The sequence below is a fragment of the Styela clava genome, chromosome 8, assembly GCF_964204865.1.
Source record: "Styela clava chromosome 8, kaStyClav1.hap1.2, whole genome shotgun sequence".
NCBI classification, from domain to species: Eukaryota; Metazoa; Chordata; class Ascidiacea; order Stolidobranchia; family Styelidae; genus Styela; species Styela clava.
Genome location: NC_135257.1, coordinates 12,313,273 through 12,332,428, shown reverse-complemented (window position 1 = coordinate 12,332,428; position 19,156 = coordinate 12,313,273). Strand labels below are relative to the sequence as shown.

General features: G+C 33.6%; 1 protein-coding gene across 2 annotated transcripts; it reads left to right on the top strand.

Moving 5' to 3' along the window:
• Positions 1-2,023: 2,023 nt before the first annotated feature.
• Positions 2,024-18,818, top strand: LOC120346431 (dynein regulatory complex protein 11-like). Of its 2 annotated transcripts, none has more exons than XM_039416166.2 (22): positions 2,024-2,174; positions 2,495-2,585; positions 2,787-2,873; positions 3,842-3,991; positions 4,343-4,462; positions 5,575-5,766; positions 6,142-6,213; positions 6,595-6,657; positions 7,117-7,262; positions 8,192-8,276; positions 8,351-8,494; positions 9,288-9,363; positions 10,888-11,036; positions 12,077-12,133; positions 12,913-13,047; positions 13,696-13,825; positions 14,326-14,525; positions 15,267-15,415; positions 15,768-15,880; positions 16,516-16,664; positions 17,138-17,227; positions 18,554-18,818. In XM_039416166.2, the coding sequence occupies exons 1-22, from the start codon at positions 2,164-2,166 to the stop codon at positions 18,662-18,664; spliced, it is 2,520 nt and encodes an 839-aa protein (XP_039272100.1). In that variant the 5' UTR covers positions 2,024-2,163; the 3' UTR covers positions 18,665-18,818. The 2 variants fall into 2 exon arrangements, with proteins under 2 accessions (XP_039272100.1, XP_039272099.1); XM_039416165.2 differs by lacking the exon at positions 18,554-18,818 and adding an exon at positions 17,555-18,509.
• Positions 18,819-19,156: the final 338 nt, after the last annotated feature.

Below are 19,156 nucleotides of genomic sequence, written 5' to 3'. Positions count from 1 at the left end.
AGACGGACAAAAATCATTTTTTTTATTATTTCAGCTTATAAAAATTCACTCAAAGGCTTATGTTATGATATTTCATACATATTTCTGAAATTTTCTGGCACATGGGATTGTTCATAAAATATCAAGTTTGTCACAGGGTGATGGAATTTCGATTTCTCAAAAGCACTAGTTATGAAATCTAATCAATATTCACTAATTAAAAACCTATATATTATCAAAGCTAACTCATAACGCTAAACATGTTGCATGGTCCATGGAACATGTTGGAAAATGGAAATTGATATTTGCATTGAACATTTTGTATGGAAATGCCAGATGAAAACAACATTTTGTGTTAGTTTTTTGTACTTATTGTAGATAAACAAACATCAATGTTGCCACTGATCGCCAAAGTCTTCGCCAGTTTTGACCTATAATAAGACATCTGAAATGAACGTTTACATGGCATTATTCAATGAATGCGTTCATCAACGAGTTTTAGAACATTGAATCTGATTTTTGGTAACTCCGAGTAGGTGAATAAACGCGTTTCTTGAGCGCCACATACATATTGTTCGGATCTTCATATATCCTACTTACGACTCTTTATGAATAAATGTATTGTGAGACCATAAACGAGGTCACCAAGATATTTTACCGCAATTTGACCCTGCATGATGCTTGATGGCCATTCTTTTCTTAAAAGGTTCGCAGAAACTTGTCACTGTTTGAGACGATTTTTTCCATGAAAAATCACCTATTTCAATTTTCCTCCGAAAAATAAAACTAGGGCTTATTTTCAGGGTAGGTCTTATTTTCGGGGAAACACTGTATGTAATATAGCCTACGAGTTTGCAAATGGGAATTTATGTTACATGAAACAAAAATTCTATAAGGATTGTATTATATCCTTAATTTCAAAATTGAATTGCTCTCGCATATTTAGGTTTTTAATTATGGTACATTGCCTTCACAGGAAAGAGTTGCTATGAATATGTAGACTTTAGAGTTCAGACTGTACAGGCATCAATGGTACCATTTTACTGGTATAAGGCATCGTTACCAATTCGGTTTTCAGGGAAATTATAGGAAATTCCAGCTGATCATTTCGACAAAAATTGTTTTTCAAACATGCGCTACACGTGGCCAATTTAGGTGTTCTCCAATTCCAAGTATTCTTGTGTAATATTTTCTGAAATTGAAAAGCTTTGCACAAATTCAAGCTGATGTAAACAACCAAATTATGATTTTGCATTACTTCAGACATATATGTGACGTAGCCTACATATAAAATTCCGTGTTATGAGCGTGATCCAAAAAAAAACAGAATTTATAAATTTCTTAATTTCTTCTTTGAAAATAAAAATAAAATCGGGGTAATTTTGTTTGCGCTCGGAAATTATGTTTGTATATGATTATGCCCAAAAGTCTAGATAAACTAGGACGCATTGCAAAAGCTATTTGGAATCTTTTGTAGAAAGCCCCCGTCACCGCTAAAAAGAAAAAAATAACAATTATTCAGATAGGGATACAGATCGCGCTAGAAAATCAAACTTTCAAATCATTCCTAACCCGAACCCCAACCTCGATAATTATTAATTTTGTTTTTAGAACGTGGCGTTTTTTCTCAAATCTCACATTTGATTTTGCATTAGTGGTGCGCACTTTCTACAAAAGATTCGATATGTGTTCTCTAGGTAGACTCTTGTCCAAATCTTTTTCGGTTTAAAAAGTTACCGTCTCGATTTATTTAAATTTTGGATATTTGAAAAATCGATCTTCTTAAAATAATACTGCCCATATGCTTGAGTTACATGCTGATTGATGTGATTATCTGAATTATTTGTTTGGCAGCTATCATAAGACTTGGCAGTTATCATTTAAGCTAGGTGTTTAAAGAAATGCTTGCTTTGGAACGTCATGGAAGGAGACGTCACATCCGACGAGTTAATCAGAATCCATGCTGTTTCTAAGAATTTGTTATTATAAAATAATGACCTTTACCCGTCATGGATCCTTGCCGAAATTACCATGGAGACGCACCGCGACTTGCCGATGATTGGCAGTTTAGTGCGCTCTTGTGGTGTTCGTGATACGGGTCTAGTGCAAAATGACAGACTTGCCTAAAATATATTAATGTTTTATATTGAAAGAAGCTTCTAGGCAAAGGACTGAGTCATCGAAATGTCACACGGGTGAGTTTGATGCCACCATCGAGTTCTGAAGTAGAGTATCATAAGTTAAAAATATTGCTAACAAATTTCAAAATGTCTTGTTTTTGTTGCCGATTTGCTATTACGCAAACTGCTTTATTCTATATTATTACTGCACACGTATATTGGAATATGTATTCAATAAATGTATTTAAATAGTATTCTCATAGTCTCCAGTCTACGATTCATAAGATTATATGTAAAACGAAATGATTCCGGTTTACCAACCAAACTGGAACCAAATTTTGATGTTTTAGTTAAAAGTAGCTCAAGACATTTATTGACTCTATCTTTTGTTGCAGCACATACAATCAATTATGGGCTGAGGCTCAGACAAGTATTGATGATCTTTTGCCTCGGGAAATACCACTTGAGCCTCCGAGGCCTGAAAAAGTATGTTCAGAAATATTTATTGTTGGATTTCATGGTATTTGTGAATTTATTTAAGATTATTTGTTCGAATGTACATTATATGTTTTCTCATATTCACAAAATATATTATTTTGATATAGTACACTGTTGGAATTATTATTTTCTGTTATGGACATTATAGAGTCATGATTTAAAATAATGTTTTAACAAAAATAATTTCAGGATAGATTGACGGTATTTCAGACGCTTGCTACTCTCTATATCAAATATATCCAAATACTTCGAAAACTTGAAGCATCTTATGATCAGGTAATTTTATTCTAGTTTGTTGTTTTCGTCTGAGAAAAGTTGATGAATCATGTTTGCCAATCACTCGATATTTCTGATTTGTCAGAACAAGATAGGGTTTACACAGGGGTGGGATTCAATTTTTTTGTCAACCGGTCACAAAAGTCATATTTTTTCACCCGGTTCTGTTACAAAAAGTCATTGACAATAACCAGTAATGCTAACCAGTTCGCTGATCTCATAAAATCCTGTGAGACGGTTCTATAGAACTGGTGCGAACCGGCTGAATCCCACCACTGGGTTTACATATTTATCTCAGTGAAGAGGAAAAGACGATGAGACATCTCTAATCATATGACGAACCACAACCTCTCGTCCGGTTACCAGTCCGGTCGGGTGGATTAGTTAGCCAGGTTTCAGATGCATGGTCTCAGTAGTGAAGGAAGATGTCCCCACCAGCGGCTACGTAAACCACTCTGCAGTGATGAGGAGTGTAGCAATCTCCTCTTGCAAATAATTTTCCCCCACAGAATTCGAACCTGCAAACCCAGATAGAGATTAAATCTCTTTTCACACCATGACAGATGTATGATATAATCGGTGTTAAAATCTGAGCACATTTGACAAAGTGAAGGGGTTTTGTTTCGCTTGTTTTCCTCAAACTATTGATTACACTCTTAATAAAGAGCTAAAGGTCCAAATACATTAAGGGTAAACAATTATGATTCATTTAATTAACAGTTATACTAGGGGTTTTATATTTATTGCTTTATGCCTTCTGTATTACACTTGCATCTGAAGCCACAAATAACTTTTTACCGTACTGATACAACCTAACTAATCATGAGGTATCATTTTTTTCAATTGATAATAATAATTTCTTCATAAGAAAATGAATGTGATTGGTATCACTTCTGATAACTTTCCAGGGAGAGAACCCTCTTATAAGTTAAGGGAAAATAAATAAAAAAGTGATATAATAATTGCAGATAGTTCATCCTCAAAAAAGAAGAGTCTTGCGTCAAGTTGTTGATGGAACAGTAGGAAGATTGTTGGAAGTAAAAAATGAAATGGTCAACTTGGAATTTTCAGAGTTTCATTATTTTGATGACATCCTCTCAGATCTGAAACTCACTCCTGTGAGTCAAAGTAGTTATGAAATGTAGAAGGCTTTCTGGATTATGCCTGTTAGTCATTTTATATATGTTGTGCTGGCTTTATTTAATATTTTTGTTTTGTACATTTAAATATTTTATCAGGCAATAGGCTAATTCGTAAGAGATTCACATACAATTACAGTAACTACTCTGAAGGAAAGCTGAAAAATTTTAAAATTAGATACATCAGTGGACATAGGCCTTTACGAATCAAGTTTTGATCCACCAGTTAAATTTATTCATTGGAGAAACATGAATAAATTTTCTAGCAACAGTCATTTTTTTTTTCAATCCAGCTTATGGTATAATGATAATATTATATTTTCAACGCAGAATGATATAGAAATTCCAGTACCAAAATACTACAGATATGAACGCAAGAAGATATTGAAGGATCGAGAGCAGTTGTTGGGAAGCATTCTTTCCAAAATGGGTCCAAGTTTGACAGATAAGGTAGATATTTAGAGATTTCTTTTTCTTGTTGCTATGTTATAATTAGTTTATTAATAATTTCAGCTCTATTACATATCTAGACCATTTTAGTATTATTCAAATTATAATGATTTATCTTTTTTATTCAAATGCCCATAAATATAACATACATTTTTTGGCGCTCCTGAGGTATGCGTACCAAGATGATGCATAACCTGAACCCTAACCTGGTACACATACTATGTTCAGGTTGTCTGTCATCTTGGTACACATATTTCGGGAGCACCCATTTTTTTATGGAAAAGCATTTAAACCTTGATTTCCTACTTTTCAATATTTATATGAGGTGTGTTATTATTTTGCCTCAAGTCTTTGGATAGGCATCCACATAAATGCAAAGAGATGTACAGTTCAGAAAAACTCAGTTATTTCTTTATTGACTTATTGAATCAATCGATCAATCAATTTTATTTCGGTCACTCTGAAAAAAAAAAAAAAAGAACTAACGGACAAACAAAATGCAGAGGACCTGGAGGACAGGCATAACTTAATAAAATAGTTAAAAACGTACAATTATATGCCCGTCCACCAAAAACAGTCAAAAGAACACAATAAAACAAAAACATGATGTAAAATCGTGCAATACCTTTTAAATCAATTTCAAAATGTGTAACATGTATGTGTATAACAACAGTGCTTTTCCTACAAAAATATCGAATGAAAACACTCGTTGATGTAAAATGGTGATGCTGTAGTTCAATTTCATTGCAAAAATAACACAGTGACAAATAATTGTTACTAAAAAACAAGCTCGTTAAATAGATTGAATGTTCCATAACAGTCTATACACAAATCATGGATGGGGGTATCGGGTTCTTACGTCGTTTTCGATTAGTTCAATTTAAAATCATTGTATCTGTTCCAATGCTTCCAACATTAATATCGAATTTCTATTGTACCTAATTTTTTGTGCCCTTTGTGAGATGGTGAACTGCAGGACGAACAAGGGTTTGAATCTGTGGAGCCACACACCGGAGATAGTCTAATATGCTGGTCATGAGAAAATCACACCCATGAACATAATAGTGAGAATAAGATATTAGGTGAAAATACTAAGAAAAAACTTCATTCAGGAAAAAGACGTGAAGCAGATGTCTCTTGAGGAAGCGATTCGACTTATTCAAGTTCATGAACGTGCTAGACAAGGACGTCTTCGAGCTAAATTTATGAAAGAGATTCGAATGGAAGAAGAGCGAGAAAGAGTTGCGGCACAGAGAGGAGCTCCCACACTTGATCCTGATGTTGCGGCAACAAGAATTCAGAAGGTATAATAGTTTTTAGACAAAAAAACTGAAAATTAATTTTTAGTCTCTAATTGAAATCATAATAAATTGATAGGGCACATGCATATGTTGATATTCAACGTAAATATTAGTTAGTGACATGTACTCTCGCAGAATGTGATTAGGGTCACCTAATTTGTACATAAAATTCAGTTTCTACATTTGTCATCACAATAAAAATCGTGCTAAGAACCAGTATACTAAATAAATGTACTATGCACTAAATGTGCTGTGAAGTAGTGACACTCACACACAACACAAATTGATAACACATAATAGCAAGATTCATGATTGTCAGCTCTCGTAATGAACCAGTAGTACATTTTCTATGTTAAATAGCTGTTTTTTATCACATAGATCTGGAAAGGATTTGTCAGAAGAAAATTAACAAGAAAACAAAGAGAAGAAGAAATGATTTTCATTGGAATGGTTAGAAATATTTTAAAATTAATATGATTGTGGTTTCAGAATCTTGTTGCGAAAAATAAAAATGTTTTTTGTATATGTACTTGTAAATTTGATAAAAGTAAAAACAACTGCTTGCTTTATGTTCAAATAGAAAATTATCAGCTTTTGTTTATCACAACTAACAATAAAGATAAGAAACAGAGCTCATTAAAATCAATTGGGGAAAAATCTCACGGCAAAATTTCTCTCAAAACAACATGTCCAAGTTTTTTTTAAAAAAAATGGGAATACAGAATGTATAATTTCACCTAAGAAAATTTAACTTGTTATTAGTTATGTTGGCAATTAGTTCAGATAGTTTTTGTGTCTTTTTTGCTCATTTACTTAATTATTTCTATTCAGGTTCCAACGAAAGAGTCCAGACCAAAGAAATTTTTACCACAAACTCTTGCTGAAAACACAGAGGTATGGATCATTAGTACATATTATGAAATATAAAGTTTAGATTGTAGTCATCCATATGATTGCTCGATTTAGCAAAAGTTTTTGATCAAGTAGTAGATGTGTTAATAATGTTTATTTTCTGTAGTTTGAGTATGCATTTATATTGTAAGTTAGGGCTTTGTGTGGATAAACTGTATATTTGACCATACTTCCACTTCTGGCTCTGACATTGAACTTGAAGAAAATCAAATCTTGAAAATGATTTTTTACAAGCTTTATTAAATGGACTGCTGAAAATACTTTTCACTTATTAATCGGAAGTTTGGCTTATTTTATTACTATTGAAAATCGACAATCCTGACTCTGGGGAATTCAGTATTACGAGTCCGACTCTGGGAAGATTGGAATATGGCTCCAATTCTGTCTCCATTGTGAAAATGCTCAACTCTGACGGGGAAATGTTCCTTATATTTCTTGTAGATGGCACGTCGTGTAACACAAGATGAATATGAAGTAGAATACCAGCAAGCTCTTGTTACTGTAAAAGAGAAAATACGGGAAGTTGAAGGACCTGATATGAAGGAAAGAATGCAAGATCAAATTCGGCAATGGTTTATTGAATGCAGGTCTTTAATTATACAAAATACCAAATTTTTAAAGTAATTATAGTGAATCATAATACTTAGATATCATATAATGATTTGACAATGAGGATATTTGCATGTGGTCTGTTTCAGTTATAATGTTCATTTATTATTTATAATTTAACAGTTTAGAAAATTAACTTACATACCGGTGGGTTACCAGTTAGAATCAGTTAAATATGTGTCTATCGTCAGATATGAGAATCCGAATACCCATTATGTGACTCAATAGCCTTTTGTACACAAACACATATGTGTTTTTATAACACTTCCTCTGGCCGAGGTCAGACTACTCTAGAGAAGCATATTTCAATCGTAACCGGAAAAGCAATAGCTTTGAGTTTATTCGAACAGTCAATAACTATACCATATTACGATACCGTCCTTGCATTATACACATACGAATCTGCAAACGAAGAGGCGTATGAATCAACAAGTGAAAACGGATAAGTACGGTAGTTGCTCAACCCCAACCCTATTGAAATTTTCATGTGTTAAACAGAATGTGATTCCATGTAATTCAGTTTTCTTCCAGAAATAATCACAGCATAATAATATTATCGCCTTTTCTGTGTTACCGTTATATCCTCAATAAATTATCGATCCATATACATATCAAAAAGACAACTTATTTCAATTGCTTTTTCATGTGACCAGTTAGTTAAATCTCTAGTTTGCGCAGTATGCTAAAATACTAAATAGTACGATCATCCTATGATGTTGAATTATTATTCTGATGTACATTTAGATAGGTTTCAGCTATGATAAAAAAAATATGTCAACAACATTTCTGTTGATGGTAAACTGTTGGGATTGTGTGTGCATAAACACTCTCAGCTCATGAAATACTTGTTGCAAGCTTTTCATTGTATACTTTCCTAGTTTAATACTTTTTTTCGTTCATTATTCAGAGATGCAACTGGTAAGTTTCCTGATTATCCTGATGAAGAAGATGGAGGATCAGCACTTTTATTCAAGGAAAAAACACCTGAAGAGGTTTAATTTATTAAAGATTATTGCTTCTGAATTTTATTGATGAATCATTTGTACAAGTTATTAATATTATATAGGTTGAAGCTGAAATGGCTGCAAAAGAAGAAGAAAAAGGTGGAAAAAAGAAAGGAAAGAAAGGGAAAAAATCAGGAAAGAAGAAAAAGGGAAAGAAATCAGGAAAGAAAGGCAAGAAGGGAAAGAAAGGTGGTGGTGACGAAGAGGTATAATTGATAGAATTCTATTCATGGCAAAAGTTTTGTCATTCCTAGTTCAGAGATTGTTCCAACCATATACTCTCTTGCTTCACTGGTTCGCCACTGTGCCGCCATTGATTACTCTGCACAGGGGTTGAATCCCATGAAGTATGATATTAGTGTTGTAACCTCTATTCGGTTGCGGCATCCTTTAACCACCCTCCATTGAAACAAATGAATTTTGCTATCTGATGTTCTCATATTGTGCACAGAGAATCACTTTGTTTGATTTCATGACCAATTGTATTTGTGTGGCTGCCATGACACTTTTTCAATTATATTAGAAATAATATTAAACATTGGCATGTTTTTACAGTTTTAGACCCTAATTGTCAATTTAAAGTTTTGATTTCAAAAATGTATGTACATATCAAATACCTCAATGGTCATTATGCCTCAATGTCATTATGTGAGGTGTTTTAGCTTAGACGCAGTAATCACAAATTATTATCAAGAAAGCTGTGATAGACTAGCCTAAACTCAGCGATTGTACTTTTAAATGGCAGGTGGGTAAATGTTTTGAATCAAAACCAGTTTGTGGGCACCAACTCGCGGAAAAGCTCTTGAAATGGGCAACAAAAACTTTCTATTTATGGGCTCTAGAGTTAAGAAACATTCTGTACTGATTTGTCTTTGGATGAAAGTTCTCAGTTTGCAATATACTCAATTGATCTTATTTTCTTTCCTTTCACCCAGGATAAATTTTATTTGTTATTATCTCAAATTCATGCTATTGTTTTTATTTTCCAATCCCCTTCAGGAAGAAGAACCAGGATGGAAAATGGCTCCATCAAACTTTTTACCAGAGGTTGAGCAAGCTCATAGAGGGTTTCGAGGTACATTAGAAACAAACTTTATCCATTTATACTCGAGCAATACCAAAACTACCGTGAAACAACAATTGTAATTTTACCTACACTCCAACCTTTAAACCTGCTTGTGGACAAGTAGTAGATTTTGGTTTGACTAGTGGGAATTATGTTAATATACTTTAATTGTGAATCGACCAACTGATTCTGGTGGAGTTTATTTAACTTGGATAATCAAAAAATGCTTTCAAAATCAGCAGAATAGACTCTTAGTCCTTACAGCTATTCGAAGGTATAGAACAATTTACTGATATTTATATTATAATTATAATCATTCCAACACTAAAATGGGAAAACACTTTCAAATTGAGCATGAGAACTTCTATATGGTAAGGTATAGAATAGATTTTTTATAGGTCAACGGGAAACATTTATTATCGTATATTCTTGCATGCAAGCCGAGTTTAAAACTGAAAAAAGTTGGCAAACTAAGGGATCATCTTATACGGTCCTAACTCTAATTCTCTTCTGCAACCATTTGCTGTTATAGGTGTGTACGGCATGGTACGATTTGTAAGGTCAGCTTATATGCGAATTTTTATAAATTCACCTATTAGTTTTGATCTTAGGGCAGTGGTTCTTAAACTTTTCTGAGCGCCACCCAAATCTGAGTTTTATGAATACTCGCGACCCAATCCTAAATAACGCAAAATGTGTTTTTAATGTTAGTACAGTTTGACTCAAATACAGACAACTATTTATTAGAAACAGTCCATTGACTCAGTGAGATTGATGAAACTGAAATTTCCTTTTCATTATATCTTCAATACACAGCTCTATTTTACTTAACGCAATATGCAAGTTGTCATGGGTATCGAGGCGATTGCGAGCTTAGTTTTGATAACCGTCAGTGCCAAATATCCTCGCTCACACAAGTGCCTTGTTGCGAATTGTAGCAGAAAAGGCGTCCGCTGTCCGTCGCAAACACGACATCCTAGCTGGCCTTTGATATCTCTCGAGATGAAGTCACATTTTCTCTAGATATTGAATAATCTAATGTCGAGAAGCGAGCTTTTTCATTGCGTCGTCTATTACAATTTACATTACCAAAAAGACACCCATTTTTGTTTATTTTAATCCACTAGGACGACATTCCACGCGGTCAACACAACGACAAGCGACGTGCATGGTTACCGATACCATAAAAATAATACACGTGACTGGCATATCAGAATTGTGATGTAACAATGAGCTCAAGACAGTTCTTTCCGTGAATGAAATTTTATATTTCATTATTTTTAAATACCAGAGTTTAAAAGCTAAATTGAAACATTGGGAAAGCTGAAAATTCCTCCTTCTCCTCTTAGATTGCCCTTGCATTGACGACCTTGTCGCGACCCATTTTTAAACCTTCCGCGACCCATGTTTGGGTCGCGACCCATACTTTAAGAACCACTGTCTTAGGGGGATCTATTTGGACTTATATGCGAGATTGATCAGCTTATATGCGAAAATTTAAATCAGTATATTTCATCTTCGTTTTATTTATAGACGTGTGGATGACAAGAGATGAGAGTGGCAATTTTCAACAAAAACATGACAATGAATTAATCAAAGAAAAGAAGAGACTAGAAGTTGAAGATGAAGTTAGGAAACAAGTTGATGAATTAATGAGAGAGGAATTGAATAATTTGAAAATGGTGATTAAGTTCATTAACCCTTTCCATGCGATTTTTATTTTTTATTAAATAATCGTATTTGCTACGCCGATTTTATGCATTTGTACCCTCACAACTAATCGATCGACTAACGAAAAACTAATGATCCTCTGCTGCCCACTGACGACTCGTTGGAAAGCTTATTTAAAGAGCTTGCAATTGGCGATTGAAAAAAAAAGTTTTTTTCAAAAGTGGTGGTCTGAGTCACAAACCGGATAGAAAAAAAGCATTTTTATGGGAGTTGAAACTTCAAACCGTGATAAAAAATAGAAATATTCGCTAAATCCTTTACTGTTACCGCTTCGTGGTTGGCAAACAATAGCATAATATTGCTGTAGCGATTTCGTGATCTAACTCAAAATACTTTGGTAGATGGAAGGGATAATATGTCTTCTATTACCACCCAAAAATCACCGAAATTTGCATAAATTAGAAAAAAAAAACACTCCCTCGTTACGCCGCAAATAAAATTCCCGTCGTAAAAAAAAAGGGAGATTTACCGTCGCCTATGTTAATCTCGAAGAAGACTTCTTATCAATAAACTAAAACCCGGAAAAATTAGACCAACAGTTTGCGACCGATTGCTAAATAAAACGGTGGAGTACATCAATGTACCCGCCGCAATCTAGCGACTTTTGTCGTTGGTACGTATACGTGCCCCCCGCACGGAAAGGGTTAATAAAGCAAAAATTAAATTTCAATAACCGAGTATTTTATTACTAAAATAGTATCTTTGTATCATTGCTGTTTTAAAGTACCATGGAATGTTAAGCTTCTGTTTGAACTACTATTAACCTTTTATTATTTGGATACTTGTTTGTTTTACCTATTTAAAAAAGAGAAAGAACATAAATAGAATTGATGTACCGGTATGTTAATGCTTAATGCAAAATTTCAACTTTGTGTCATCAGTTTTTTCATGTCTAATCAAAAAATCTTGGTGTGAGAAATTTTACAAACTCAATGTGTCACACTTTTAAGAATTATTTTTGGCTCTAAGTTTAATGAATTATATCTTCCAGGCACTTGATCGTGACAAAGGTAAGAAGGGGAAAAAAGGGAAAAAGAGCGGAAAGAAGGTGAGTTTAAATTTGTTCTGCAGTTTTTTTTTGTCTCAGCTGTTGTTGGTTCACGACACAGACAAATATAGATATCACAAAATAGTCATATTGACTCTTATAGCTTGAACTTGTGTGTTGCTGTTAACAAAAATACAAGGATGTGATAATCCTGTGATAATGCAGATTTGTTATATATAGAGAATTTGAAAAGCTCACTTCATTTCAAGTCTATGCCTCCGAAAACAAACAATATACCTAATCCCATACCCGACTTGGAATGGTAACCGGACGACAGGCCGTGATTCGCCATATGGATAAGCCGATAATATTCTTATCGGCTTTCCTCTCCCCCGGGATAAATATGTAAATCCTATCCTATTTAAAAAGAATCCCAACCACTGTCAAAGCAGAAATACTAGAAGGAGACATTTAAAATATTCATATAGCATGGCATATAAAATAAAAACACAACAAATTAATTAACCACAAACACGGACAAGTAAATAGGGTATAAATGCATATGAACTGACAGACAGACTTAATACATAATTATTGAACCCGAAAACGAACTAGGATTACTTGCGACACAAGAGAGTCATTGCTTGCTAAAGATCACATGAACTTGATGTGAAATATAATATTTAGGATTCTTTGAATTTGATCTTTGAAGTCGATTTCAGATTTGAATCTGTTCTTTGAAATATGCCAATTAATTATAATTTTATTTGTTTGAAATTTTAGGACCTCCTCAGAAAATATATCTGATTGAATATTTTTAAACCTTCTTTATCAAACAGAAAAAGAAGAAAGGTAAGAAAAGTGGTAAGAAGGGAAAGAAAGGAAAAAAAGAAAAAGATTTGACAGCTGATAGAACAATTGAATCATTGTATGAAGAACTTGTACAACAAGGAATCCTAGTTCGATCTCCACAGGTATTATTTAATTTCAGGCTTTTTTAGCATAACCTCAAGCATTACCGCAATTTAATCACATTTAATGAATATATTCCTTAGTGTTTTTAATTAAATGATTTAATAATCATTTTTAATTACTTTATGGTTGGTGATTGACTCATCATGCTAAGCAATATGAACAGGCTTGGCAATACACTACTGATTCAATTAGCGTGTAATCTTGGTATGTTCACATATTATAAAGAATGATTATGTTTAGTTATGAGATACTGAACTTCTCACCATCACAGGCAGGCTAGTTCTTGTAAAATCTTCTTGGTTGGTTCCTCACACCAAAGTCTATGTATATGAAATGATTAATTAGGTGGCTATTTTTATACTTAAAATGGTAACTAATGGAAAGGCTGTATATCACCATGTGGTTGATTTCTGAAATGCTAGACCAAATTATTTCTGACTACGCTCTGAAGGATATAGGTTTTACAGCATTTGTATTAAGATGATCTTGTTCGATTGTATGCTTCTATTACCGACTTTTGTTGAACTTATATCCATGTGACTTTCTGGCTTTAGGGGATTTGTTCATATTTTCTATAATATATGGAATGCCCTGGATGAATATGTGAATTGCTATTCATTTATAAGTATAAAACTTTTAATTGCCAGATATATTTAAAAGACTACATCGGGGATTACAGCTATCTTGGAACAACTTTAAGACAAGCAGACATTGAACCAATGCCTTCATTATCTGATGTCAGACAACTTGTTGCTTTGTATGGAATTCTACCTCTTGGTGGGTTTAGATTGGATATGTGTTCGATTTTTTATAAGCAAGCACACATCAGAATGATGTGCCATTGAAAGAGTTCAATTTGTTGAAAATTAATAATGTTAGCGATAGATCCACTCTTGCCACCATGGACAGGATTAGGGCTTCACATATTTTTCCTGGGAAACAAAAAAAAGGGAATTATGAGGACCATTGGCTCTCGTTCTAATACCAGTCTAGGTCAGGTATGGGAATATCTAACCATTTTGTGTTCCAGGTGCATGTTCTTGAATGGTGCTGTATTCAATCAGTGGTTAAATGAACCTTCCCTTGTTGCCAATCACTTCGTGCTTAATCGTCTCCCACAACCACAATATTCCTGTATCAGAAGAAAGGAAATGGTTTTGCATTTTGCAAGACCAAGTCACCTCATTGCCATTTATAATTATAAATTCGATCTAATTGGCTCAATTAATATTGATTAAACTGTTCTGTGTTTTCAAACGGTTGATATAATTTTACAGGATCACAGTTTGTTCACCAGAACATGCCACAAATAAAGTCTATTTTACTTGCTGGACCTCGGGGTGTTGGAAAGAAGATGCTTCTTCATGCGATATGCACTGAAACTGGAGCTAATTTGTTTGATTTAACACCTGAAAATATTGCAGGAAAATATCCTGGGAAATCTGGCTTAGCAATGCTGATCCATATGGTCACAAAGGTAAAGTATAGACTTTAGAATCTTGTATTCTGGTTAGGTAAGGTCATTTGGAGAATATAAATATGGCCTTGACCATAATTGAGCAAGTTGTATTTGTAAGTAAGATTCCTGAGTGCACTGAAATAGATCTTATATTCTGAATCATATGTCAATACATTTTTTTGGTGCAAAGGTGTAAATGAGAATTAAATGAATATCTTAGTTGTTAGCACCCATTGTAAAAGTTTTTGAACCGTGAGTCAAGTCAAGTCCTGGGTTATCCGAGTCCAAAATCAAGTCAAATATAGTTGATTCCGAATATGAGTTCGTTTATTTATTACAAGCAGTACACAACAATGGCATTTACTGTGCTATTTTTGTATTTGCCTATGTTTATTGATTTGTTTGTGTTATTTGATATGGACCATGATGGTCTGGTTCAATAGAATTGAATTAAACGAACCCAGTCTTTTCCAGTCTTTGATGAATTGTGGCTCAAGTCAATGACTAGAACCTCCCCAACACTGTTAGCATGTCGTCAAAACTTTGTTGGCGTCATAGGTTAAAAACCTAATGCCTACCACTTAGCACAGGATGTAATAAATTTGGATTGGCAAGACCAAATTGGAAAAATTGTAGTTCTTCTTATACAACACCCCATAATTAATAAATGCACACTGTTTTCAATGCAGACAAGCTTATATTCAATTCTGAAACTCCAAATCAAATCTTGTAAATTATGCTTTACATATTATTTAACAGGTGGCAAGAGAACTGCAACCGTCTGTCATATTCATTGGAGGTTGTGAAAAAACATTCGTCAAGAAAGCACCCAAAGGGGATAAAACTGATCCAAAGAGATTAAAGAAAGATTTACCGAAAATATTGAAGGGATTCAAACCAGAAGATAGGTGAGAATAAACTATCTCTCGAGGCCAGTTAGTGATTTCAGATGTGTGAACTTGTGTGTTGAAAGAATTATAACTAACCAGGAATTATGTGGACTACCTTGTAATGGTTAGGACCCATGCATGTTACCTAATTGTTGTTGGGATAATTTTCTTTCGGCTCAAAGTAAGACTTATTATTGCCTTAATATAGCATATTTAATAGTACTGTAATGAATCGTAACTCTTAACTGTTTCTTGTAAATTTTGAAAAAATGATTGTATATTCGAAAATGTTAAAAAGCTTGTTTTTTGTATACCGGTACTCTGCCCTTTGAACGTGTTTTACTCTCAATACTGATTGTTTTTATTTCAGGGTTGTTTTGGTTGGAACATCTGTTTCTCCATTTGATGCAGAATTGAAACCTTTTGTAAAGACATATGAGAGGATTATTCTTATTCCAAGACCTGATTACGCATCAAGATACAGTAAGTATGCTGGTCATATACATATATACATTATATATACCACAGCAGGCTGCAGATCATTGATTTCAACAGTTTTCGGTTACGGATTCTTTCACCATCAAGTCCATGCATCTGAAACAAATACCTGTCTAACTAATCCCATACAATATGGCCTGGTAACCGAACAATAGGCCGTGATTTGACATAAGATTAAGCTGTCTTATTCACTTTCCTCTCCTAGTATATAAATATGAAAATCCTATTCTATCCTTCATTAATTTCGCTACTGGCGGATAGGGAAATGTAATCAAATTTCACGATTATTAAAAACAAGAGTTTTACACTAATCAGAGTTTTTTTTGCTCAACATATAATAGATATCTGGTGTCGAGAATGACATTTTTATCCTATCTCAGGAGTTGGTGCCACAGTTGGGTTTTTGAATGGGTGGACTCTTATAACACTTTTCTACTAGCACTGCATGCTGGCACATGTACCTCTTGGTTTGCCCTAGTTGACCTGTTGAATGAACGACAGCAGCAATGACTTGACATACGACTAATTTCTCTTAGTGGCATCTGTCTAGAATTTAGATGAACATTCAAACTGCCCTTGAAGTTTTACATTTGATTAAATATATTATACTTCATTTAAAGTTTTATGGAAGCATCTTATCTTGGAACACAATGGCATTATCACACAACATCTTGATGTCAGTAGTTTAACAAAAATTACTGATGGGTATACGCAAGGTCATGTTGTTGAAGCTGTCAAATACATCTTGACAGAAAGAAGAATTTCTCAGGTTTGAATATTTATGTATTATTTTTTATTGCAGAGACTAGATTTGATGTAAACGTATTATATAGTTCTGAAGATATTTGATGGTTGTTAACAGAATTCACCATCAACCCCAGAGCATTTTAGAAGAGGCACAGAATCATGATGTCTGTTTTGAAATCTTTTTTTTTTTTCAAATTTCTGCTATATTTTCCGTAGTATAGTTTCACTGCACCACACATATTGAAATGGGATTTCTTCTCCACTATCTTATAATCGTGTGTCATATTTTTTCATAGTCTTACTGATGGTTCAGTGAAAAGCATTCACAATGAAGTAGCTTTGATTTTCAGGTTGTTTCAACATTTTTATAAATTACCAAACACATTGATCTTATACATGTCGCATTGTTGAACATCTTCAAATCGAAATCCTAATGCTTCCTTCTTATTATATCATATTTTCTTGAATATTTTATATTTTCAACGTCTTTTCCAGCTTTCTAAGAAACCTCTTGCTGCCGTTGAATTTGTTTCTCCACTTGCTCGAATTGATCCAATTTATAAAGAAGAAGAGGAAGCATTTAAGGTAAGCTATACTAGCAAACGTTTAATTGTCTCACTCAATTTATCTTCAGTTTATGGGCTTAATCCCTATCTTTTGCTTTATTTTCTTTACTTTATTTATGAAAAATTGGCTGATAAAATGATAACCTTGAATGTTCAGATGGTATTTCGTTAACATATGGTGAATTTTTTTTTAAATAGACTTTCTAGTTCATTTTTATAATTTTGGAATTAATCTTGGTAACACACTTATTATTGGTTTTCCGCAGCCTAAATTTAAATACGGTTCACCATATTTTAATTGATTTCTTATTATTTTGCTATTATTTTTGCTTCTTTGCCAACTCAGTCTTGGTATGGTAAAACTCCACTCGGCAAAAAGAGGGAAAAATTAGCCAAAGGAGGAGATGAAGATGGAGATGGCGGTGGAAAGAAAGGAAAAGGAAAGAAGAAGGGAAAGAAAGGAAAAAAGAAGAAGAAATAAACTTTTGCTTTATCATGCTTTTTTCCGCAAGTTTCAGTTTGATCCAGTGCTTTCAGTTTTGCCGATCTAGACTTTCTTAACTCAAATTAGATATCATTTTAATATTTCGATATTCCAGATTTTAAAATCATGGAAAATAAGGATATTTTGTTTAAAAATGTAAATTGATCCCATCAGTATTTGAAAAAAATAAGGTTTTTGGTTAATTATTTCGTTTTTGATTTTATTTTTCCTCAACAATTATGTTGTGCTTTTTAATTTTTTTGTCGGTTTCAGCTGGTAAGGTTTCAATAATGCGAGTGCAAATTTTATTATGGTACTAAGATTAATTTACACCTATAACACTGTATGAAGACATTTGATATGTATTTAATATATTAGAAACTATTTTTGAATTGTTTTTATAATAAAAATGACATTTGACACAAAAAAGTCTAAAAGAAAGAATATTCATCGTATTAAATATTCGAAGAACTAAGGCGTTATGATTTGAGAAAATAATTATTTTGAAGTTTGACTCCAATGTTGGATTCTAAATCATTACGTAGTTGCGTTTTCCATTTTCAAAATCGATATCTGGTTATAGATAAGAAGCTACTCACAATTCTGCAAATTTGCGAATAGAGGTCTCTATTCAAAATACAAGTGCCATCATTTTGTTACCTTATTATCATTGTTGAGCGCTGGTAAGTTCAAAGAGAAAGGTGAATCCGGGGGTTGGTAAACACGGATCACAAGTTAATGCTTAGTTCACTACGTGGCCCTCGTCCCCCATTTTTATCGTTTGCCCACAGGTAATGGTGCTGATGGTACTCCCATAATTTATTTATTTTTCTTCTGTGTTTTAATTTTTGATTAACGCAGAATTGGTATATGAAAACCCCACTCGGGAAGAAAAGATTAGAAGCAGCGAAAAATCCGGATGAAGAAGAAGAAAGTGGAAAAGGAAAGAAGGGAAAGAAAAAGAAGAAATAAAATCTTGTAGTAGTAATTGGATAAATATTGTGCTCCCTCAAACTCATAGTGTATAATATATTTACTTCAAAAACCTAGTAACTGGTAGTTTTGATGCTAAATTACTTGTATCGCAATTACATGGTTACATGAAAAAATTTTCATTTTAAGGCTTGTACTTGGATATTTAAATGTTTTATATATGGCCGTCACGCACTCTCCGCCCTCTATACGCCCCAATACAAACTCACTGGGTCAGTGAACCGTATGTACAAGTGATTAAGCGTAACAGCGATAATGCAGAAATTTATCATGGAGGCTTTTGATGGCCAAACAGCATGCAAAACTGGTTACAAATTTGAGAGGCGTTATCTGGGCGGTCCGCCACTTTTCTCACGAACTTCCGGTTTGGTTTAATACAAAAAAGTTCAGACGGAATGCCTAATTAGGCGATTCAAAGCAAGCCAATGGTAAAAAGCATGTTCCTTCTATTGTTTTGACTGAGAGGAGAAA

Bases quoted from the DNA above. Each gene is read 5' to 3' on its own strand.
- LOC120346431 (XM_039416165.2), top strand. The intron at 11,037-12,076 runs GTGATTAAGTTC...TATATCTTCCAG, and splicing joins AATTGAATAATTTGAAAATG to GCACTTGATCGTGACAAAGG. The intron at 14,526-15,266 runs GTAAAGTATAGA...ATTATTTAACAG, and splicing joins TGATCCATATGGTCACAAAG to GTGGCAAGAGAACTGCAACC.